Source organism: Leucoraja erinacea, chromosome 1 (genome assembly GCF_028641065.1).
Source record: "Leucoraja erinacea ecotype New England chromosome 1, Leri_hhj_1, whole genome shotgun sequence".
In the NCBI taxonomy this organism is placed as follows: domain Eukaryota; kingdom Metazoa; phylum Chordata; class Chondrichthyes; order Rajiformes; family Rajidae; genus Leucoraja; species Leucoraja erinaceus.
Window position 1 is genome coordinate 161874422 of NC_073377.1, and position 25194 is coordinate 161899615.

At 40.9% G+C, this 25194-nt stretch overlaps 2 protein-coding genes across 2 annotated transcripts in view; one reads left to right on the top strand and one right to left on the bottom strand.

The window, feature by feature from the left end:
- exosc9 (exosome component 9) overlaps positions 1 to 2399 on the top strand; it is a 32513-nt gene extending 30114 nt beyond the window's left edge. The window contains exon 12 of the mRNA XM_055647116.1: positions 219 to 2399. Coding sequence (XP_055503091.1) covers positions 219 to 312 — 94 coding nt within the window. The 3' untranslated portion in view covers positions 313 to 2399. The remainder of the gene's footprint in view (positions 1 to 218) is intronic.
- A 3627-nt stretch (positions 2400 to 6026) lies between these two features.
- On the bottom strand, positions 6027 to 24930 carry ccna2 (cyclin A2). The gene is made up of 8 exons (XM_055647103.1): positions 24301 to 24930; positions 19959 to 20193; positions 17128 to 17243; positions 15286 to 15509; positions 12812 to 13016; positions 12301 to 12414; positions 10038 to 10171; positions 6027 to 7981 (listed from the first exon to the last, which is right to left on the bottom strand). Exons 1-8 carry the CDS (start codon positions 24505 to 24507, stop codon positions 7921 to 7923), a joined length of 1296 nt encoding a protein of 431 aa, XP_055503078.1. The 5' UTR covers positions 24508 to 24930; the 3' UTR covers positions 6027 to 7920.
- Between the last annotated feature and the right edge of the window lie 264 nt (positions 24931 to 25194).

Here is a 25194-nt window from a genome sequence, read left to right on the forward strand (position 1 = left end):
TCTGGTTTACCCTGACCCTGTCTAATGATCCCATGCTATTACCCATGTGGCTGGTCACCTGTATGGTGTGCACCTCTGAAGACCTGCTATACTAATAACAACACCAGTGCTGATGGGCAAGGAAGGCTGATTCTGCAAAATTACATACTTAATACATTTTCTATTAACTGTTTCTTCGACTTCAGAAATTGATGAATGGTTTTTACTTTATCCCTCAGAAAAACTTCTAAAGGAACACAGCAGAAAACAAGCAAAATAATATCTCAAAATAAGAACAAGAAAATACAGAGAAAAAAAAGATCTCAACTGTGATATCTCTTTGCTTTGAAATAAATTGATACATATTCTTGCATTAACTTTTTAACGCGTTTCATGGGCTCTCGAGAAAAATTATAACAAATTGCCCCATTTTCGGTATCCAACAGTAGAATTGGTGTGCCTATGGTTTTATAAAACCAAATGCATTTTGATCAGGTAGAATTGTTGATTTTTCACAAGTTATAGGAGTAGTATTAGGTTATTCGGCCCATTGAGTCTACTCCGCCATTCAATCATGGCTGATCTCTGCCTCCAAATCCCATTTTCCTGCCTTCTCCCCATAACCCATTGTTTTAATCGGAAAGTTTCTTGCTATTTATGGATAACGTATAGTTAACGTATTGAACAAAGCTCTAACGGTTTTAAGTTCTAATTCATTACACATCACTATTTTAGCAGTTCGGCATCTGATACTGTTTAATAGTTTAACTCAGGGGTTTCGTCATTTCTGTATACATTCCCTTCAAAATATGTTAGAATAACTATTTTGCCATTTTAAAAAAAAAAAGTTTTTATTCATTCCAAGGAACTCGTGGCTTGGTTAACTTGGTTGTGTCTTTTTCTGTTGAGAATTTTGTAAATGGCTTGAGTTGTAAAAAATAAAAACTTTTCTTGGAAGTTGAAAAGTTATAATGCCTCGGAGCATAGCCAATATATACTTTAGTAAAGTAGGACAGTTTCCCCTCTTTAATTCCACGCTCTCACCCCAACCCTTCCCCAGCCTCTATATCCAACACATCATTCTGACATTGCCACCACCTTCAGCATGATCACATTCCATCTTCCCATCCCCACCCCTTTCCATGGACTATTCCCTCCTGGATTCAGTCGTACCTTCCCATCTTCTCCACACAAGTTGTAATATTTGTCCCTACGCCTCTCACTTCCATCCAGCAACCCTTCCATGTGAGGCAAATGTTCACATGCACCTCTTCAAACATTATTTAGTGCACCTGAAGTGGCCTTATTTACACAGAGAAATCAAGCGTAGCCGAGGCGACTGTTTCACCAAATTTGCCAAGGCTTGCTGGATTAATAAGGGATAGGAGCAGCAATAGGCCATTTGGCCCACCAAGTCTACTCTGCCATTCAATGATGGCTGATCTATCTCTCCCTCTCAACCCCATTCTGCCTTCTCCCCATAACCCCTGGCACAGAACTAATCAATAATCTATCACTGCCTTGCAAATATCCATTAATGGCCTCCACATCCTGTGGCAATGAATGCCACAGATTTACCAACTTCTAACTAAAGAAATTCCTCCTCATCTCCTTCCCAAAGGAACGTCCTTTTATCCCGAGAACGTCCTAGACTCTCCCGTTAGTAGAAACATCCACTCTATCCAAGCCTTCCACTATCCTTACTTACTTACTGCCTATTGGGGAGATGGCTGCCCTGTCGGCAGTCTGTTTGTATTTTCTTTCTTTTTGTTATTTTTTTTAGTGTGTTAAGTTTGTTTTAATGTTCTTCGGTTTGTTTTATGAGGGGGGAGGGGATCAGGGGAACTTTTTTTTCAAGCTCTGCCTGAAGATGTGATCAATTTTCGGATCACATTCTCTGGGCTCTGCAGTCTACCATCGATGGAGCTGGAAGGCTCCTCGGATTGTCGTGAGCCCCACCGCGTGTGGACTTAACATCGCTGATCCATTGCCTGGGATCGCTCCCACCGCAAAACCACCATCTGGGGCTCGCAATCTTGGGTGAGGCTAGGTCAGGAACTCCAACCTTGCGGAAGGTTCGATCAGCCCCGACGCGAGTTTCGATCACCTGGCGCGGGGAGCTGACATCCCCCTGATGTGGGAGCTTGATCACCTCGACGAGGAGGGCCCGAATGCCGTCGGGTACGGGAGTCAAGATTAACGGGGGCTCGAGGCCCATGACCGAGGAAGAACAAAAGGAAGAGACTTGAACTTTATTTTGCCTTCCATCACAGTGAGGAATGTGTAGGAGTCAGTGTGGTGGATGTTAAAATGTTTTTTTGAGTGATCTGTTCCTTTTTAATTGTATGACTGACCTGGCCAATGAAATTCCTCCTATGTTGCAAAATATACTTGGCGAATAAAGTGTGATTCTGATTCTGCCTCCTGGCATGTAGGGCAGCAACAAAGGTCCTCCACTCCTGTGTGTTCGGGGCTAGCTTCTGGACACTATGTCAGGTCCATTGTTTTCATGTCCTCCTCTACAAGTTCATTTCACTGCACTTTATTGTGTATGTGACGAATAAATCTGACTATTGATTATTGAGTTCGATGCAAGGCGGTTTTGGGTCTCCCTCTTTTCCCTTCCGGTGTCCAGTGCATGGCTATTCTTGGAATGCTGTCTGGTCCTTATGGCTTTCATCATCGGCATTCATCCTAGCATCTGTCGATAGCCCTAGAAGTCCATCACACTCAGTAGCATTGATTCCTTCAGTTGCTGTTTCCGTAAGATATTTGTTTTACGAGACAGGGTCGTTAGCCCTGTGCTCAACCTCCAACATGGAGGACTAGTGGATCACTCTTCGTCTCGCCTCTACCCTTCGACCTGTCCAGCATGGAAGACCCTAACAGGAGACGAATCTCCCGCTGGCATAGTTCTAGGGGTCACTGAGACACACAAGCTCCACGACCACAAGGTTGCAATCCAACTATTCGGTAAGTATCAATGATGTCCCCCCTCATCTTTCTAAACTCCAGCGAGTAGGGGCCCAGTGCCGTCGAACGCTCATCATGTTAACCTACTCTTTCCTGGGATCATTGCTGTAAACTTCATCTGGATCCTCTCTAGTGCCAGCACATCCTTCCTCGGATATGGGGCCCAGGATTGCTCACAATACTCCAAATGCAGTCTGACCAGCACCTTGAAGCCTCAGCATTACATCCCTGGTTTTGAATTCTAGTCCTTGAAATAAATGCTAGCATTGCGTTTGCCTTTCTTACTACTGATTGCTAACCATTTAAAATCCCATTATGTCTTTGGCCTTCTTTGCCAGTGAGCCCACATGCAAACTATAGGAACAGTACCCGATATTAACATTGGGTTGCTGGCTGCCTACCAAGTATTTTCACAATTTCTTCCACTATCTCCAATCTGCTGTCATCTTGTTCTTTTCCCCTCCTTCATACTTTCCTCCCATCCCCATTAAATTACATTCCTTCCTCCAGCTTTACATGTCACTTCTCTCTTCTCCCTGTTACCAGTTACCATACAATGCACAGCATTCTCTATTAGGAAAGATTTATAGGGATATGGGCCAAATGTAAGTTGCTTAGATGGTGCACCTTGGTCAGTTGGGCTTATGTGCTGTATAACTAAGGCTCTCTATTGGCATGCTAGCTGAGAATCCAGTGAGATGGGCAGCTTTTGAAAGTCATCCATCAGTCTTGGGCTCCAGTGATGCTCTGCATTGGAGCAAGAAGAAATGGCACCATGGACAGCAAGAACCCATCTATCCCACTGGTTCCCCAAAAGCAAAGCTAAGCAAGATAAGTCAGAAACTGGGGTGCAAACATAGGTCAAACTAAAAAAAAGACACCATGAGATAGATAGTAATACCACCAAAATGAAGTCCACTTTGCATTCTCCAGATGTGGCTTGTGAACCCTCCCAGGAGTACTTGTATTTGTTGCTTGGATACCCACTGGTTGATATGCATTATATATTCGAGCCCAGTCAAACTCTGATCCATATATTGCAACACCTCCCACTTTCTCCTTCACCCTATGCATTCAGATACAATCGGAAGAGTTTTTATCTGTACCTTCATTTTTTAAATCCCGTCTATAACTCCTCTCCCAATTCCCAGGGTATTCATTGCTGTTTAACAGTAATAGCCTCATTTTACTGTGCTTTGTTCCATATTTACTGGGTTTAATATCTTTGTTCTCACCCCTATTTTCAGATCAATTACTATTCTCTCCATTTTCTTTCACCTTCCATCCAATGCTTGCCAAGTCCAGATCATTAATACTTGATAAACCTGTAATACCAAATCCCACCCACATCCATGCTCAATGCTTAAGCATTTGTCTCCACACTATTGATGCTTTCTGTCCTCTCTCAATTTATAAACCTATCTAGTATTTTCAGCCACTCATTTAACACTGCCAGCACAAACTTCTTCCAGCCCCCACTCACCCCCACCACTCTTTAACCAAATTGTTCTCTGCCCCTGCCCACCAGTTAATATTTACTTTGTTCCCCATCTGTTCTTAAAATCTATCCATCAAAAAAATACTTAAATGACGCTTGTAATTTCTACTATTCCCAATCTCCCCTCTTCAGCGACTCTGGGATTGCAGTCACTTTTCCCGTTTCACTTCTGAATCTTCCTATGAATGTAATTTGTGACAGGTGAAAAGCTGTGCATTTGACCAAATAATATTTGTAAGTCAAGAAAAAAAAAATGTGTCCTCAGTCTGGCATGGTTGATCACACTGTCTTTCTACAGAAGTTCCTCCATACTGCAAAGTTGGCATCCTTGCATATTTTGTACATCACCCTTTTTCTATTATGACAGTTATATGCAGTCTCTCAGCAATAAAACAATTGCACATTGTTTACACATCCAGGGGTTTCCCAACTGACAGAAATCCAACATTAAAAAATATTGAAGAAATTGCATAAAGCATTTTAAGCTAATATTTCACACCATTAATAATGGATCTAGTGTATATTCCATTAGTTTAATTATGTGTAGCAATAGGATGATTAATCACCAAAAATGAAATAATTATAGTATGTGGAGCAATAAAATGTGCATTAGCATTTAAAATGAATGTTTCAGACTTGGAGAAATTAGCATACTGACAGTTCCCAGTAATAGAACACTTCATAACCTGGGGACTACCTGTATCATCAAATTCTGCCTCATTATCCCCTCTCAATCTTTCCACCATCTGTTAATGTTAAGCTCCCCATCTGTCTACCCAGTTAAGCTAAGAGCTTTCTTCCAATTAAGTATGAAGACAGAAGCCATTGTCTGCATTCACTTGCTGCAAGCTCCATCCCTCTTGCTGATCAACTTTGCAAAGTTGTCATCCTTGAGTACAAGACAAACTTACGAATGCATCTTCACTCAACATGCCCAGTTTAAGCATCTCGTCTCTGGGGAAGTGTTACGGACAATCTTAACTCTTTCTCGTATAACAACATTTTTTTTCCAGTCTAAGTCGGCTTCAAATTTTAAACTGCAAGGAAAGTCATTCCTTTAGCTGCCAGCCCTAAATTCTCCATTCATAAACCTATCTAGTAATTTCAGTATTTAGGCCAATATTTTTTTTTTGACTTACAAATATTATTGTTTCAAGCTTTACTTTTGAGCTAATTTCTTGTATGGAATTGTGATCTATGCACAAAAATTGATTTATGTCAATCAATATTCAGTTCTACTGTGGAAACGTGTTTTGTAAATAAATTTAAGATTGAAATTTATCATAAAAACTACAAATTATGTTAAACAAATCATGCCAATAATCTGTTTAAGAAGGAACTGCAAATTCGAAGGTACACAAACATGCTGTTGCACCCACTGAGTTTCTCCAGCATTGTTATGCTAATAATCTTTTTTCTCAAGAAAAAAGGTGGGGCAAAGTCATTGTAGTATATTGTATATCTGGATAAAAGGAACCTCGTCAGACAAGATGGGTTGGAAATGGGGTGGCCAGGTAAGTGAAGCAAATGCCTTTGAGCATAGACAACTAAAGCAAGATGAATGCACAAGCTGGTATACAAGCAATTACAATTTAATGCAAATAGGGGGAAAAGCAAGACATTCAGACAGATTAGATGAAAAGCAGTCATAGCAAGTTAAAAAATACAAGGGAAGATCAGGTGCTGGATAGCAAGTATAGTTGACCAAGCACTTACAATTAAACTGTAGGGACAGATGGGTGGCAACAGGTGGGGGCAAGGCATTTTGGCAAGGATGAAATAACAGAATTTTACTCAAAACCAACATGCATCACATCAGAAAGGGTGTACTCAATTCCAACACAATATTTAGACTTTTGATTACATGGAGTGAAAGTTCAAAAGATTCAAACATTAATCAGTTTGTAATACTTGATGTTCTTGAAATTGAAAAGCATTTGTCCATTCAAATATGCATTTAGCCAAAATAGACAAATTAAAAACAGTTGCTATAACAGTGATTAATAGTCTAGAAATTTACTATTGGCAGCCAACAGCAATCATTCTCTTTGCAAAAAGTTGATGTGCACTTACAAATGTTTTACCAATTGCCAGGTGCAAGATAACTCTCCCCTTTAGTAAAATAAATCCAATCAGTTTTCCTCCTTATTCTGCTTTATTGGTATCCCTGTGTAATCTTAGCTCTGCCTCTTTGAACCAATTTTCAATGCCACAGCAACTTCATGCATTTGACCCCAGCAGACTACCAATCACGCTGGTCGCCTCCACTGGACCCATGATCATCACCAATCATTGGTCTACATTTTCAGCAGAAATAATATCTAATAGTGTTGTACAGAAATACTTTAAAATACTAGTAGCTGACACTCGTACTCAAACCAGATATTAGAGCCAATGTGTTTATAAGTTTACCACCGGTTCATAATTCACATGTGGAAGCTATTCAAATAGACATGGGGGCAGAACTCACTCTTCTGCTCCCATCATACCACTACTATTTTAGGTATTCAGGCATATTTAGTGCTGCCACCTCAAAGAGGACTGAAATTTTGTCTCAAAAATGTACATGCCAGGTGTTTTGGTATCAAAGGTTGAATTTTAAAAATGAAAAGACTTCCCTTTTGCCATAATAGAAAGAGAAAATGCTATGGTTTAAGCTTGAGAAGCAAATAAAGGGAAGAATCAAGAATGTTTAAACCACATGAAGCAATATTCAAAAAGTCAAAAAAGTGAGCATTTTGTTCAAAGCAATTAGATTTAATATCCTTATGAGCCACAAAATATTATTCACATATGTTAGCACTTCAAGACCTTTTACTCCAAATGGTGGGTAATAGGGAAATGAAATAAGCAGTAAATAGCTAATCTTCATCTTGAGCATGTTGACTCTCGGTTTAGATAGTGAAGATTAAATTTTGACATAATATTGGTCATATTATAGCAGGCCTCATTTGCTATAAACCATTACAGCATTTTACCCTTTAGTACAGACTCCAATATTCTACAAAATTAGTGTACTGTACAGGCTGGCCTCATTTAACGTGCTTAGAATTTTTAATTCACATCTTAGTTGATGTCAGTTAGGATTATCAAAAATCTTAAAATGGCATTGTTTCAAGATGCCTAATACTCAATTAAAAAAATTGTATGCACATAGTTCCAGTGAATTAAGAAAAAAATTCCCTGTAGGCTAATCTGGGCTAGGTTATTTCAGCTCTAAATATAAAAGTTGTATACAAAGGGATTGCACATATTCATAATTCATAAAAATATACAAGTATAAAACAATGCTTGTAATATCCCGTACGAGTCAGCAAATTACTATAGGTTTGGATTGCAGTTATTCAGTGCTAAACGTAGTGGCAAGTTGAAAATCCACATTTGTCCTCAAAAATAACAAGCTGTGTCCATAAAAGGTGTCCAGGTTCTACAAATATATGCAAAATAACCACTTGGCAAAGATGATGGCATCACTGAACAAACAGCAGGTCCAAGGAGAGTGGAGGATCAATGATCGATACAGAGTGATACCTGAAAGAGAAAACTCATTAAAAAAATACAATCGTCTTCTTTAAAAGCTTAGTGCTAACACAAATGAAATGCTGAACAAAGCAGAAGGTCAAAGCACGTGAAGTAATGCTAGCTCTCCAATAATGTAGCAGAGATCAATATTTAAGAGCCAAAATGAGCTAGATAAACATTCACAACACAGTATTCCTCATGTTTACAATAAATCTATAATACTAAAAAAGTCTGATCTTGACTGGTTTTGGCTCGCTGTGGCGTGATTTCCGAGAAAACGCCGCCACCTACGGCCGTCATTTTTGGCCACCTCGCTCAGAGCCCCCCTCCGCCTTCCGGAACGTAGGATTTTTCCCCATCGATGAAAAATCAGAGATATTAATATTTATTTTTTTAATTGCCATTCTCTCTGCTGCCCCTGCTGGTGGGAGGGGGAGGGACTATAAAACCCGGAAGTGGTGTGCCTCACTCAGTCTCTGCAAGATGGAGGAACCAAGAGGGTCACGTCTCTCTGAGCTGAATAACACTGAACACATGTCTACTCAACTGTGAGTGCCCTTAATGTGGTTTGAAAATGAAAATATGGTTGGTTTGAAGTAAAAATGCACCGCTAATGAAGTAAAAATGCACTGCTAATGAAGTAAAATTGCACTGCTAATGGTTGTTTGGGTTGAAGTCAAAATGCACTGCTAATGGTCGTTAGTGTTTAAAAAATGTTAAGAATCTCTCTCCTGTCAATCACACCATGAAGACCACACCTTTTCTGGCGGAAGGGGGAAGGATTATAAAACCCAGAAGTGTGGGTGTGGCACAGTCTCTGTATGATGGGGAGGGAGAGGTCACAGCTGTGAATCAACTGAACACAATGAATGTCTACTGAACTGTGTGTGGCGTTTTGTGTGGTTTTATGGTGGTTTCACCTTGATGGAATGGTATGAAACTGCATTTGAATATGGTGGCCTTGCACCCTGCATGAAATGGTATGAAACTGCATTTGAATGTGATGTCGTTGAACCCTGCATGAAATGGTATGAAACTGCATTTCAATTTGGTGGCCTTGCACCTTGCTTGAATGGTATGAAACAGAACGTGAATTTGGTAGCCTTGCATCCTGCTTGAAATATTAGGGAAATGGATTTGAATTTGGTGGCCTTGCACTCTACTTGAAATGGAATTTCAAGGAATAGCCGCGAGTCAACTGCCAGCCCACCAGCCATGAGTGAGCTGCCAGCAGATCAGGCTTGAGGGACTGAGCTGCCACCCCAAGAATCCATTTGGCCCACAATGTCCATACTAGCCCTCTGGAGACCAGTAGTCCCTGCAGACAACAACACCCATACCAGCTCTCCAGAAAGCCCCCACCCCCCCCACTGGCCACCAATATTGGAATTGGCGGAGAGGTGGAATTTTGGTGGAGCGTTGGGGGACCAGCCCTCCTCATGTGTGAACATGGGACCCAACGGGTCCCACTTAGTCTAGTATTTTTTACAACTAAAGCTCGACAGCTTGCAATTTTTCCAGCTACATGTTAAAAACTTAAACCTTTCATGGTGGCCTAAAGAATAAGAACATTACATGACCAGGAGCAAAGATTACAAAATGTCTGGTTAATCTTTCACTAGTTTTCATTCTGGTGAGAAATATTCAGGCACGATAACCAAATGGCAGCTGGGTCAAAAGAATACAAAACCAACTCTCGAAATCATACTTAATGAAATGGTTGTTACATTGTTGGGAAAAGTTTAACAAATGACCTAAAATATCAACATTATTTGCAATTTGTTTACCCTGTTCAATACACTGCATAAGTAAGTGGCCGTGCAATTCGGACATAATCTAGAAAGCTAGAATTTTATACTTTTAATTTCAAGTAGGCTTCAGTCTCCTCTTATAACCATGGCACTATTCTTTAGCTTGATGACTCGACATACAGTATCACTTTAACAGGCTGCAATTACAAATCTCTTGAATTAATCCTGCAGATGCAAGAAAAAAGGAAATCTTAAAGTTCAATCATTTCATCTCTCACTTTGACAACCAAGCATACAACTCGCACCACGCTTACCTCGAGCTCTTGTACTTCTCTCTCACTGCTTGCTGTGCATGTTCTGGTGCTTTGAGGTAGTTTTGGTAAAGGTCCGTCACACATGGCTTTAAGTATTTGACAGCATATCCAGATAACTGAGCTAGTGACATACACTGTACAGAAAAGACTTTAAGTTAATTAAATATTTTTTTTTAAAAAGGATACCCACCAAGAAGGGCAAGTGAAAAACATATCCAAAGAATAAAAAAAGTTTTGCTGTAAAAATATGAAGAAATAAGGAACCCCTGTTGCAGCTTTACCAAGGAAAGACAATATGCTAGATCACCCCATAGAACTTGGATAGAAGATGTTTCCAGTTGGAACATGCTGCCAAATTAAACTAATCTGCTCTGCCTGATCCATATTCCCTCATACCCTGCATATCCATGTGTGTGCCTAAAGGCTTAAATGGCACTGTCAAATCCACTTCCATCACTACCCATGGCAACATGCTCCAGGTAACATTCACTTAAAAAAAGTCCCCCCCCTCTGTGCTTAAAGCTATGTCCCTCTAGTCTTTGACATTTCCACCACGAGGAAAGAGGTTTTGACCATCTGCCCTACCCGTGCTTCAATTTTATATACAATCTACCAGGTTTCCCTCAGCCTCCAACACTCAAACATTCCAAATGTGCCCTAATACTAATACCCTCGAATCCAGGAAGCATCTTGGTCAATCACTTTGACACCCTCTCCAAAAACTCTGCATGCTTCCTGTAATTGGGCGACCAGAACGGCACACAATACTCCAAATGCAGCCGAACTAAAGTTGTATAAATTTACAACACAAGTTCCTGACTCTTGTATTCAACTTATTATGCCTTCTTTACCGCTATCTACAAGTGTTGCCACTTTCAGGGAGCAATGGACCCAGACCCCAAGATCGCTCTGTACATTAATGCTGTCAAGGGTCCTGCATTAACTCTAGACATCTCCCTTACATTTGATCTCCCTGGTAGATAAAGAGCACAGCAGCCCTGCACGGAGATGTTTAATCCACATGCCTGCTGAATGGAGAGGATTTGACAAAGGAATGAGTGTGTGAATGCCAACCTATCGGCAGTGATATCATACCCAGATTTTATTGCCCATGGTATTTATGTGATATGACTAAATACAGACAAAATAGCAAAAAAAAGCCCAACCATGTCAGGTGTCTGTTAAGGATAGCCAAGGGGGGGGTTTAATTACAAGGTTAGGCTGGAGAAATTAGGTGTTAGCTCCCATGTGGGAAAAGTGAGAATGTGAGATTTAAAAATATATACAAGATATTGATGGTACTTGCTCATTCGGAAGATTACCTAATTTTTCTAGTTGTGGTTTAAGAGAATATATGAAACTTGCCTTTTCAATCTTGTGTTGTCTGCTGCATTTTTGTACAGGTTAGGCAAGAAAAGCTTGTTTCATCAGGATGATGGTACAATGGAAACAAATGCAGACTTAAATTTGGGGGCATAAGATTCAAGGATATTGTAGTGATGCAAAGAACATTTTCTATCAGCAGGAGGCAAACTTGCAACTTTGTTTGTGAGTGTGGCAGTAGAGATCAAATAATCCCCCCAAAAAATTGGATCAGCATTCAAGGAAATTAACTTCTAATGTATCGGGGAAATGGGACTGCATAGATTGCTCTTCAGAGCTGACATGTACTTGCAGATTGAAGGACAACATTCTCTACTAGTGCCTATTAAAGGAAGATTGTCTGAAAACAAGACAGCAATAGGACAGCAAATGGTTGCAGTGGGTCGGCTGGAGAAAGAACTGCGCATGTTCCAAAAGTGGACCTTTACGCTGATAAAGGAAACCATGAAAAAAAAACACCAGGAGGAATAGTATTGAGAAAATTTGATTTAAAATGTTCCATTTTAATTAAAATAAAGATAGATTTTCAATGGTCACAATTGGGTAACTTGGTCATTCCAAGGCTTTAAAAAAAAAAAAGTGTGCTCTGCATCAATGATTTAGATCAATATCAAAGAAAAGGCCAAATTAAATGGTATCAAACACAGTAGAAGATGGAAGTAGGAATGGAAGCAAAATGTACAAAAAAGGAAAACCAAAGATGGCAAAAATATTAATACACATGGAATGCAGCAAACGAACAAGATTGAAAAGGCAAGTTTTTTTTTTTAAAACCACAACTAGAAAAATTAGGTCATCTTCCTAAAGAACAAGTGTGGGATTTTCTGCACAATTGAAAACTTTTTGTAAATGCATTCAGAATTAAGTATTTATGACTCACCCAGCCAGAATGTGATATTGTATAGTTGGCCAAACAAAAGGCTGATGCAGCAAGGACAGATGGTGGGTATTTCAGAAACGGTTCAGAATCGATCATGCTGAGTTCTCCCAGGTACTGTCAAAAGAGAATCCGGTTTAAAAAAATATACAAGTAGAAATTGTGTCATCTGTTCAGCAATTCTACACGATCGCACTGGATCCTTTACACCAACTCTCACCTTTGTGCCCAATCCCAACACTATTCAGTATCTAAAATATATTGGGCTGTCTTAAATCTAGACCTGGACAGCATTCAAAGCCTGGTGTTAAAGTTTCTTTTCTACTCTTGTCCTGAACAACTATCATGTTATGAGACTGGGCATATAATGCCAAAGTCTACACTCCTTGTGCATCGGATTCAGTAATCCATAGTTTTTAAAACAACATCCTTTAGATTTAGGAACAACGTGCCTTTTCAATCCCAACATGTAGTTCAAAAATTAAAGTCAGATCTTCCACATGATAATACTCACCATTGATAGACTCTCAATTTTACTGCTGGCTTTCGTGCGGCCAACATATTGAGTAAGAAATTGGTTTATTGTTGGTGCTGCCAAGTCAAACGATAAAACTTTAAGAATGAGATGCTCCATCCGTAGAACTTGCTTCTTTGTGTAGGTGTCATCAGTTATATAAACAAATTCAGCAACTTCAGGTGGATATATTTCTTCAAATTTTCTGCAAAAAAGAGTTTATAAGCATGATTTTTAAAGTTTCATAATTGTTTTCTAAACTTAATGTTTAAAAAAAGATCAGTAACTAGTCACTAATTTCTTTACTCCAAATGCACCAGCTTTGAATAGCTTAATACTCATACATATTGAGCACAGGAAGCATCGATTTAGACCAGTAATTAACTGCGCGCTCGATTTCCAGAGATACTCAGCTTTTAACATAAAGCGTTCAAATTTTCTCCACAGCCAATTGCTGTCAAAAGCTCTCGGAATCTAATGCTGTCATTATATTTATTCCCCTTTAACATTTCTAACATATACCATTGGAACCACTTGTCAAAGAATATTTCTTTATTAAAACACTCAATTTTGAAAACCATTTGGTCTGCCTTATTTTATACATTAAGAACATTCAAGACCTTGGGGGATTTTTTCAGCTTTAAATCATTGCACTAAACAAGACTATCAGTGAGGGTAACATTTTGTTAATCCTACAAAACAAAGAGATGCCCATGCAAGGGTTTAGCAGATCTGTTTTTGTATTCAATATCCGCATTTACAAGGCTAAATTGCCCCGCCATTTAAGAATTTTTCACGGTATAGCTCAGACTGTTTGTTCTTGTCTTGTTAATTAATGATTAAATATAAAAAATGGCTGCATTAAAGTGCACCTGCCATTTGTTTGCCCATTTTACAATAAAGTGGTCAAACATGCATCTTTTCCCTCTCAAATCAATGATCCATCTGTTTTGTGCACTCTCCCATCTCCATGTTATTTAGACAATGAACAGCTGCTATGTGTGCACAGTTGGGCAAGGAAGGATGAAGTAGGTGTGTGAAGCCTGTTGCACAACATCCTAAAACCAGAAAAAGTATCTGTTCCGTAAAATGCAGCATTCCAACAATAAGCAGTGTACCGTTACCACTGTTCACTCATTACCATGAACATTTCTTAAATAAGCCAAGACCTACTTTATTAAATAGCTTTTGAAAAGTCCAGTTTGCATTGTTACCCCTTTTCAAAACCCCATTATTCAGATACGTTTCCTCTTAATTTGTTTCTTTAACTCATTCTTTAAAACAATATGCAACTCATCTTTGTTAAACAAAATCCTCACTACATTGAAGATGTTTTTTGTTGCAAAAAAAATAAAAAAAAATCAATGCTATCAATACTGTGTTTTTAACCACCATTCAGCAACTTTGGATGCATCCAGTCTGCATCAATAATTACATTTTATGACTTTTTTCTATCCAACTTATTGAACAATTTCCCTCTTCTCGGTGATTCATCATTTGTAGACAAATATGGTATTAATTAACCTCATTATTTGTTCTTTCAGCCAATTAAGAATTATTTCAAGGCAGCAATCCTTCGCATATTTAAAAAGGATAGTTTTATTTATTGTCTGCTGATGTTTTGCACACTTCCCACAAGTTGTAGTACCCCAATTCTTAATGAAATATAGCTGTTCTTTGAACTTTTCATTGTATATATTGCTGAAGAATAACGATTTAAAAAAAATCAATACCATCATTCCCATACCACTCTTCCCCCCAATGCATGTTTCAACTTCCCTAACTCTTAAATACCTTGCAGTCAGGGACATTTGTTCTTATTAATGCCCTTGCGCTAGCTACAGCTCCGTACATAAACCAATATGTAATTGCACTGCTCGTTTGATCTTTCCCACTCTACAATTTTGTTTTGTGTTAAATAACATTCCCATCCTCCCATTCTTTTCTCCAATCTTATTCCCAACCAAATGAGATTTAACTTTACTCAACACTTCCATACCATCCAGCCTTCCTGTATGCAATTCTCAGCATCAAATGCAAACAACCTTGCTCAACCAGCTAGTTCCAACCTACCTCAGATAGGGTCCCAATATCTAAGGAACATGAAGTTATTCAGCTATGCATTCACCTTCCATTAACCATGGTGTATTTCTGTGTGAATAATTGCAATGAGAGACGATTCCTTGTAGACAGTTATCGTACAAGAGGAAACATGCATCTCACCTCCATATTGTCAAGACCCTGCAGATTTACTATTAATTCACACCACCCTATGTACACTAGCACCAGCATAACCAATCTGTACTCTTACAATTATATATGTGCTGTGTACTCACATCAGTTGAACAGTCTGAAAAAGCATCCCAATCCAGAAAGTCACCTTTCCATTCTCTCCCCCCCCCACCCCAAAACTTGTTCAGACAAGAATTTGTTGACCTCTAAAATAAGTTGAAGAGAGTTAAATTCATACTTACGAAGCCAACAGCATGGCAGCTGTTCCTACAAGCTGGAGTTTTCCTCTAAGGACCGACATAGATGACAAAAATCTGTCAATATAGTTTACAGCCAAATATAGTGTTTCATTTTGCAATTTGTATTCTTCTCCAACTTCCACCAACCAATCAACAAGAATAGCTCTCATACTGTTGGTTATATCAGGCTGTTTCTTCATGTAGCCCACTTTGGGTCTGTATTTCAACTAAGGGGAAAAGAGGAACATGATATTTCACACAAATCTGATTTGTTCCACAAAGCCCGATGATCCAGGCTTGTTAGTCCAACTCGGAACCCCTTATAATATTGCAACTTCACTGTTTTAATATTGGTTAATGATAAAACATGGCATTCCCTTTACATCGACACTCTTTGCCATAACACCTACATCCCATTAACAAATGCATGTTGCCGTGAACTCACAGTTTTACAAGGTGAAGGGCAAGAATAAAACCAGGAAAAATACTCAGCCATGTTTAAAAATACTCAACTCAGTTTAAAACATAGTTAATGTATGTCTACATTTTGTTATGTGGACAAGTGATTCCGTCTCCTCAGTATCCCGCAGCTGCGTTCTTGCTCTCCCTCCCCCAGTCGCAACAGGGAGTCCCCCTAGTTCTCACCTTTCACCCGTCACATACAGCACATAATCCTGACATTTTCGCCACCTCCAATGGGATCCCACCACTAGCCACATTTTCCCATCTCTACTTTCCAGAGACCATTTCGTCTGCAACTCCCTGGTTAACTCATCCCTACCCACGCAAACCACGACCTCCCCAGGTACTTTCCCCCTGCAACCGCACCTGCCCCTATACCTACATCTCCTCTCTCGCCACTGTCCAAAGATCCCAACAGTCCATTCAGGTGAGGTGCGCTTGCAACTCCTCCAACCTCATCTACTGTATCGGCTGCTCCAAGAGTGGAATCCTATATATCGGCGAGACCAAGACAAGCTCGGCACTTGTTTCGCTGAACACCTCCGCTCATTCCGCCTAGATCCACATGAACCCCCGGACACTTTAACTCCCCCTCCCATACGGACCTTGCTGTCCTGGGCCTCCTCCACTGTCAGAGTAAGGCCCAATGCAAATTGGAGGAACAACACCTCATATTTCGCTTGGGCAGCTTACAACCCAGCGGTATGAATATTTACTTCTCTAACTTCAAGCAACCCTTGCTTTCCCACTCTCTCCATCCCTTCCCCCATCCTAGTTATCCGACCAGTCTGACCGTCCTCCTGATTAAAATTTACCTTTGTATGCTTCGTTGTCACCTTCCCCTAGCTAACTATGATCTATTTGACATTTTCCATGTTCTCCATGTTCCTTGTTCTCTCATTTTCGCACCTTGCCCTACCATATCGGTGACTTCCCCCTCCCCTGACTATCAGTCTGATGAAGGGTCTGGACCCAAAATGTCACCCAGTCCTTCAATCCAGAGATGTCACACTGAGTTTCTCCAGCATTGTATCTAATTTAAGTGATTCATATTTAATTCAAGTCCTGAACGTTTGTTCAACTAAGTTCCCCAAACCATTTATTAATTAGATCTTTAATGTCAATAATAACAAAGACTTAAATGGTCAGAAAACAAGGTTCACACTCCATCGATATCCTTCCACATTTGAACTATCAATACAGCAATTCACCTGAGAAATAGTCATTCCAGCAAGGTTATCAGATATGAGCATTAGTCCACTGTGATGAAATAAATAAGACGCTTCTGCAATGAAAATTGATGTGCTATGTCTCTGCAGCTATCGTAGACTAAGAAACAGGGATTGAGATGCAAGGAATGGACTATCTGCCCAATGTTCTTACCTCCATTTCCCTTAAGTAGTTATGTATATCGTCTGCATATTCAGATAATTTATTAGCAATTGCCTGTTTTTCTTCTTCACATGAAGATATTGATTCATCCAGCACCATCGGTGAATCTATTCGCAAAGAAAATTATAGCAAACCTAATTAAACGGAGTTAGGATGGCATTACATCCATTTTCGTTGTGAATTAACAACAAGTAACCAAGGACCAAATCAACTGGGCATTACCCAAGATGTCTGCTTTGGTCGAATGTGGACTGCTGAATGAGCCAACTCTTTGCACACAAGAGAGATTATAGAACTGTTTCCACAGGTAGGAGAAGAAATACAACTTTAAAAAAAGATTAGTTTAACTTCAGTAGTAGAAAAAATAAGCTTGTGATAACTGAGAACTGAAGAAAATATCAAGAATAGACAAAGTCAGTGTGGATTTTTACACATGTTAAAAAGTGCTCAACAAACCTGAAGCTTTATTTTGACCTATTATAATAAAAGAGAAAACCATATAATTTGCATTTTGAAAACTTTTGATAAAGTGCGAGGTTTCTGTGTTGATTTAAAGTACCTGGGATCAGGGGTAATATACCGGCACAGATTAAAAATGGTTGACGGGTGGAAAATAGGAAGAATAAATGGATCTTTCTCAGGATGCAGGCAGGGAACAGTGGGGTGATGTAAAGACGAGTTATTCACAACACGCATCCAATATTTTGCAATACAAAATACATCAGAGCATTATTTAAATGAAAAGACGGTGGCAAAACGTACAATGGCAACCTGGGGGTCCTTATACAGTCACTGAAAGCAAACACGCAAATGCAGTAAGAAAAATATGAAAGGCATATTGCATGTTGACTTTTATTAGAAGATGTATTGGGTGCAGGAGCAGGATGTTCTACTATAATGAGAGCACTTTTGAGATGACGCTGAAATGTGTGCAGTTTTAGTGACCTTAACAAAAAGGATAGATTGCCATTGAGGGAATACATCAAGCATCTACCTGAAAGATTTCAGGAATATGGGGTGGTTGGGATAAGAAGCTACCATGAGGGAGTTGAGAGTTCAGAGGGAGAGAGGATCTCTCATGACACAACGGGCGAGTTGCAGCATGGATATTTCCCTTGATGAAGTTTTTGGAACAAAACTAAATCTGGACAAATTTCATCATTGAATGGTGAACCTATTGCAGTGTAGGATAAGTCACAAAATATATTTAAGGCAATAGATAGGTTTCCAAGCAGAGTTGAGCAGGAACATGTCAGAGAATCAGCTACAATTACACTGGATGATGGAGCAGGCTTGAAGGCCAGATGGTTCACTCCTACAGGTTTCTATTACATTTCTCACAATAAGGAACAAAGGTAGACACAAAATGCTGGAGTAACAGGCAGCATCTCTGGAGAGAAGGGATGGGTGACGTTGCGGGTCGAGACCCTTCAGACTGAAGGAGGATCTTGACCCAAAACATCACCCATTCCTTCTCTCCAGAGATGCTGCCTGTCCCGCTGAGTTACTCCAGCATTGTGCATCTATCTTCGATTTAAACCAGCATCTGCAGTTTTTTCCTACACAAGATAGCCAATGTAGATTTAAGAAGACCTCAAATAAAAGGTAGACAAAAATGCTGGAGAAACTCAGCGGGTGAGGCAGCATCTATGGAGCGAAGGAGTAGGTGATGTTTTGGGTGGAGACCCTTCTAAGTAGCACATTAAAAATGGCACAAAATGCATTTCTGAGTCTCTTGGTATCTCTAGCCAAGTCTAAATTGAAAACAAAAAGCAGCAAACTTGGAAAGAAAGGAATCGGAAGGTGATGTTAGAAACTTTGGGAACTTTGGAGATTTCCCTTCTAAAAGTAGCACATTAAAAAGTCTGTGGCTGCCGCCTGCCGTCCGGCTGCCAGCTGCCTTTCTTCCTTTTGATTCGCTGCTCCTTCCTGTTAGCTTCCAACACACTTCGAAACAAAGTTGCAAGACAGGTGAACTTTTCATTGCTGCAGCCAGGGGAGGTAAATTGAGGGAAACTGGAAACTTACATTTGGCAGCTTCAGTTCCATTGGAACGGGTGCATGGTGGAAAGAATCACACCAAGGTAACGGGTCTGCACTTGGTCTAGTAAAGCAAATTGATCCGGCTGCCAGCTGCCTTTCTTCCTTTTGATTCGCTGCTCCTTCCTGTCAGCTTCCAACACACTTCGAAACAAAGTTGCAAGACAGGAACACTGAACGTTTCACTGCTGCAGCAGGCAGGGGAGGTGCCATTGGATTTTTTTTAAAGAGGCAGGGCAGTGCTGGAATCTTACTTTTGGGAACGGCTTCAGTTCCATTGGAGGAGACGGGTGCATGGTGGAATATTGGGTTGGGGGATCACACCATTGGGGGAGCAGACCCAACGGGTCTGCACTTGGTCTAGTGAACACTGTTTCCCTCTCCAGAGATGTTGGTTTAACCGAGTATTTCAGCATAGATTACATTTTTCTTTTTTAAATCAAAGATGGGCTTTTAAAATCTCCAAGAAACAACAACTATGACAATTACAGAATTTTGCTATTACAAAAATAATCAATGCAATTAGATATTAATAAGTCTGTAGGAAAGGAAGAAGAAATCAGAAATTTGCCTTTTAAAATTGTTAAGAGAACCACTCAACCGACCTCAAAACACAAAAAATGTTGCACCCATTATATTGACCGTACTCCATAAACTAATATACTAAGCAACAGCAGTTAAAAACAGAGAGAAGTGATGCATGGTAATATCAGATCAAGGATGCCATCTGCTAAAGTCCAACAACGAAAATGATTTAAAAAAATGCATCCTGCAAAACTTACCAAAACTAACATCTGCAGAACGCTTAGTAGAGGGCAATGGCTGGTACCTTCCCAATGAGAGTACTTTTGAAGTTAGCGCCAAACTTGTGACAGATCCTGCAACGCTGCTTGTGCTTCGATGTGGTGCACCATCAGGTTCATCCACATGGATAGTGAATGCCGGTTTGCTTGTTGCTTTTCCTGTGGGTATTGGGCCAGAGTTATCTTTGCTGCAGAAGAGTCCTGATGTTGAAGCCTGTAAGTGTAGTTTAGATGCACAAAGAAATTAGAATAACTCTTATTATTAGAATCAAATGAGCAAACTTTACTTGGGTACATCATCAAGGACAGATATGGGTTACTGCCACCTTTTGGGCTACATTTTCACATTTATCGCATTATTTAAATAATTTTAACACAAGTCCATAATTTTAGAATGTATTCCAAAAGAGAACAACTATGAGTGACTAATAGCAGTGCTACCAATCTACTAGCCCAACATATGGCCCCATCGCAGAAGCGTCCACGATGCAGGGCTGGACACTGCAAGTATCCCGAGCTACTTCCGCTACCACCATCATCTAATGGGACAAGTGACAGGTTCCACTGATTGTCGCCGGAAGCTTGCGTCCTTTTCAGGACGGACGATGATAGCGAGGTCAACATTGGGGACACGAAAAGAAGAAGAAGCCCAACATATTAGGGAAATGTATAAAGAATGTAATTAAGCACCCATGAATATTAACTATCAACCAACTATGGCTCTGCATTCAATACCATTATCTAAACAAGGTTACCTCCAAAAATTATGGAGAACTCCCCTCTGTAACTGGGTCATCGATTTCCAGACCACAGTTGGTGAGGATAGGTGACAAATCATCCTCTACTATAATCCTAAATGCTAGTGCCCCGCAATGATGCATTCTCAGCCCGCTGCTATACTTTTTATACACTAATGACTGTGCAACTAGATACCAATTCACAATTTACAAGTTATGCCAAGATGGAATAAAGCAAGGAGATTGAGAACCTCGTAAACTGGTGCCAAGACAACAACCTCACCCTCAATGCCAGCAAGGCAAAGGAGATTGTGGCTGACTTCAGGAAGTAAAGCAGAACAAACACCAACCCAGTATACATCGATGACACTGAAGTAGAGATGATGGAAAGCTTCAAGTCTTTGGGAATAAATATCGCTGGCAATTTTTCCTCGACCAGTAACATAAAAGCTATGGTCAAGAAAGTACACCACCGCCTCTACTTCCTTAGAAGACTTGGCAAGTTCAGTATGTCCCCAACAGATGCGCCGTAGAAAGCATTTTATGAGGATGCATTACAGCATGGGGAACAGCTCCATTCAAGACTGCAAGAAAGTGCAAAGTTGTGGACGTAACCCAGACCATCGCGCACTGTGGACAGTGAATGTAATCATGTAGTCTTTCTGCTGACTGGATAACATGCATCAAAAAAGCTTTTCACTGTACTTTGGTGCACCTGACAATAAATTAAATCAAACCAACTTCCCTTCCATTGTCAGTAGACAAAAATGATGGAGAAACTCAGCGGGTGAGGCAGCATCTATGGAGCGAAGGAATAGGTGACGTTTTGGGTGCAGTCCTGACCTCCCATCTACTCATTAGAGACCTTTAAATTATCTGAAATCAGACTTTATCCTTCACTAAATGTGGTACCGTTGTTCTGTGCACTGTGGATGGTTTGATTGTAATCACGTTTAGTATTTTCTTTGACTGGATAGCATGCAAAAGCTTTTCATTGTACCATGCAGTACCGCCCACTCCCCTGACATCAGTCTGCAGAAAGGTCGCAACCCGAAAAGTTACCCATTCCTTCTCTCCAGAGATGCTGCCTGTTCCGCTGAGTTACTCCAGCAGTTGGTGTCTACCTTTGATTTAAACCAGTATCTGCAGTTCTTTTCAACCCATAAATTATATGCTCATTTTTATTACAAAAGGCTTTAACTACTGGAGTAAAGTTGCCTAACTGCACGACTTTGTTGGACCACACTTGGAGTTCTGATAACCTTACCTTAATTAAGGGTGTAAAGAAAATTCACTAGACTGGTATGGTTTTCAGGGATGGCAGGTCTACCATATAAGTAAACTAGGGCTATATTTTTCCAGAGTTATGCTCACTGAAACTTCAAAAAAATCTTGCATGGCTCAACATGGTAAAATTAGAAGTTTAATATTTCCACTGCTCCCCGGGTCCACTGCCCCCCCCCCCCCCGCTTAGGTCTCAGGATATGGGAATGGCCATTTGGGGCACAGGAAATAAATTTATCTTTCGAATTTTTATCTCAAATTGCCATAGAAGTTTAATCATCAACTTAATTCAAAACAGATATTAACTGGGGAACCAAGAATTTGGGGAGGGCAAGGGAAAAAGGCCATGGAAGATCACCAGTCAGGACCTTAAGAACAATAAAGCAGGTTCAAATGGCTGATAGCCCACTCCCGTGTCCAATTCGTATGTTCCAAACACATTACTAGAAACCAAGAGAAGATTGGAACGCCAGTCCAAACATTTCCAAAATCTCTAATTTAAAGAGGCCTGATGCTGCCAATATAAGGTCGTGCAGAAATAAATTAATTACTGGTTTCTGCAATACTGAATCAAATGCAACTGGGCAATCTATTCCACTTTGTGGAGGGAACGCGTTGAAGCTTGAAATCTTGTCAGTGGGAGATAGCTTGAGATTTGCAAGTCGGATATCCAAAACGTTTCAAAAAAACTGTTGCATTGAAAAATAGTTTATGGTTGATAGATCGTTAATGCTTTAGCTCCCAGGAATTCTAGTCATTAAAGACAAAAGCCCACGATAACCCTTAGAAAACGTTCGCTTTAACAGCGAAAAATCATTTATTCTTATACTTCCAACAGCCGCCATAAATTCAAATTCACCAGTCGCCCACCGTATATACAAAAGGTCACGACGCTTCATTTACATTTGGTGAAAAGGGGTTATCCTTGTAAAATATTACCCAAGCTACACGATAAAACGCGTTTCCCTAGAATTGTCTACCTTATCGTTTGCATGGCCTTTTCTGCGGCAATGACAAACAAGTCCATTCTGATCCGCAAATTCACTGCAGTTGGCGCCACGGGACCACAGCAACCCTTGCTCGGAGGCGGCAGTAACTTATGTGCAAAAAATATTAAAGGGGGCATAGATCGTTTTCAATTCATCGCCTATATCCAATTGTGGATGTCTTCAAATAACTGAAGTGTGAAAATTGAGTGGAGGCCCAGATTTAAAAAAACTCATGTTGAGTATTCGTTTCGATATATTGTTGCAACATATTAAAGTAAGGAGATTCTACTACTACCACGTTCGACTACAATAAATCGGGTGTCGGGAGAAAAGCCACTATGATCAGATCTGACTATGATAAGGGGCTTACATTTGAGATTCCAGCTACCAAGACAGATATGTATAGCAGGTACACAAAAAAGCTGGAGAAACTCAGCGGGTGCAGCAGCATCTATGGAGCGAAGGAAATTCTTGCACCCGCTGAGTTTCTCCAGCTTTTTTGTGCACCTTCGATTTTCCAGCAGTTTCTCCAGCTTTTTTGTGCACCTTCGATTTCCCAGCATCTGCAGTTCCTTCTTAAACAGATATGTACAACAATTCGTTCTTCCCCCGCACAATTAAAGCATGAATAAATCTTCACCCTACCATAGTTACCCAACCAGATACAACTACATTTAAGGTAGCTCTTTCTACCCAAAAACCCTCTCTGGCTTAAGTCTTCCCTCCACCACCTCCAGTTTAACTTCCATTTGGAATATTTTGGAGGACCAAGAAGAAGAAACCACGTTGATAATAGGTACACAAAAATGCTGGAGAAACTCAGCGGGTGTAGCAGATAATAATACACGTTGATAATACATCGATGGGCAGTCGCACAATGGAAGTCAGAAAAATAACGTTTATGTTGTACACACCATGCAGAATTGTGGAAAGAGAAACTCCACACCTCTTTCCATAAATCTGCATAAATTTAAATTTCTTGCATGGTTATATTTTCAAGCAGTCAGTTCTCGTTAAATAATAGTAATAATAAATCATGAAGCCTATTTCCTTCGCTCCATAGATGCTGCTGCACCCGCTGAGTTTCTCCAGCTTTTTTGTGTAACCCTCATTAAATAAAACATTTAAACCGGTGCAGTGGCCAAGGCCATTGAGTAACTAAGAGTTTAAGAAGGAACTGCAGATGCTGGAGAATCTAAGTGTAACTAAGAGGCCGTGAACTAAGAGGCCATTGAGTAACTAAGAGGCCGTGCTTGTGTCTTGCAAGAGGCCACCTTGTGACAGGAGGCAGCGGCGTTGTTTCACACTTACTGGCTTGAGGTGAGGCTGCAAATCCAAGTTGTTCTGCAGCACCCCGAGCACCTTCCTGCCGCCCTGGCCGGCAGCTTTGCGTGAGTTTCGTTCCCGGGCTTCTACAAGTTGCCCCACTTCCTCCCATGTTATCGTGTCCTTCACACCCGGGGGGAGCGCGTTTTCCCGGTTCTCCTCGGCATGGCGACCGGTGGAGCTCAGGATCATCACGAGTGACTGGAGTTTAAAACGGCTTGTAAAGAAAAACCGAAACGGGGGTGTCTCTCATAAAAAGGTCAGTTTTCTCCTCCCCTCCCGAGAGCGGGAACGATGGGGGCGGCGGTGGCGGTGGCGGATCCCGGCCCAGGCCCAGGCGGGCTCGGTGCTGGGGAATAAAATAACCCGCCCGGTTCAAGCTTTGGTCCCGGCCGAGACCCGCTCGGTCTTCACTTCCCCGCCGCCCGCTGGCCCGCCGGCACCAACACTCTCCCCCAAGGCCGCGCTGCGTAGGTGGATGGTGGTGGGTGTAATGGCGGCTGCAGCTTCTTCTTCTTCTTCTTCTTCCCCCTCCTCCCGCGGGCAGTTGCTCTCCGCCAGCCAGCCACCCACCCCCGGCTCCAGCCGCAACCGTAACGATCCCACTTCGAGTCTCCCGCGACTATTGAAACGAACCAATGGCCGCTCCGCTCCCCGCCCGTTGGCCGCGCTGCCGATTTGAATTTGTGCGTGTGATGGCGATGGTGATGGTGATGGCGGTGGCGATGGGCGCGGCGACTGTCAGTCAGTCAGTCAGATGCAAGGACGCTGGGCGGCTCCAGTAGTGTCACGGCCTGTCACCCCCCGCCCCTCTCCTGCAGCAGCCTGTCAGGCGGCAAACTCAGAATTAACAGGTTGCTTGCCAAAGATTATAGAAAC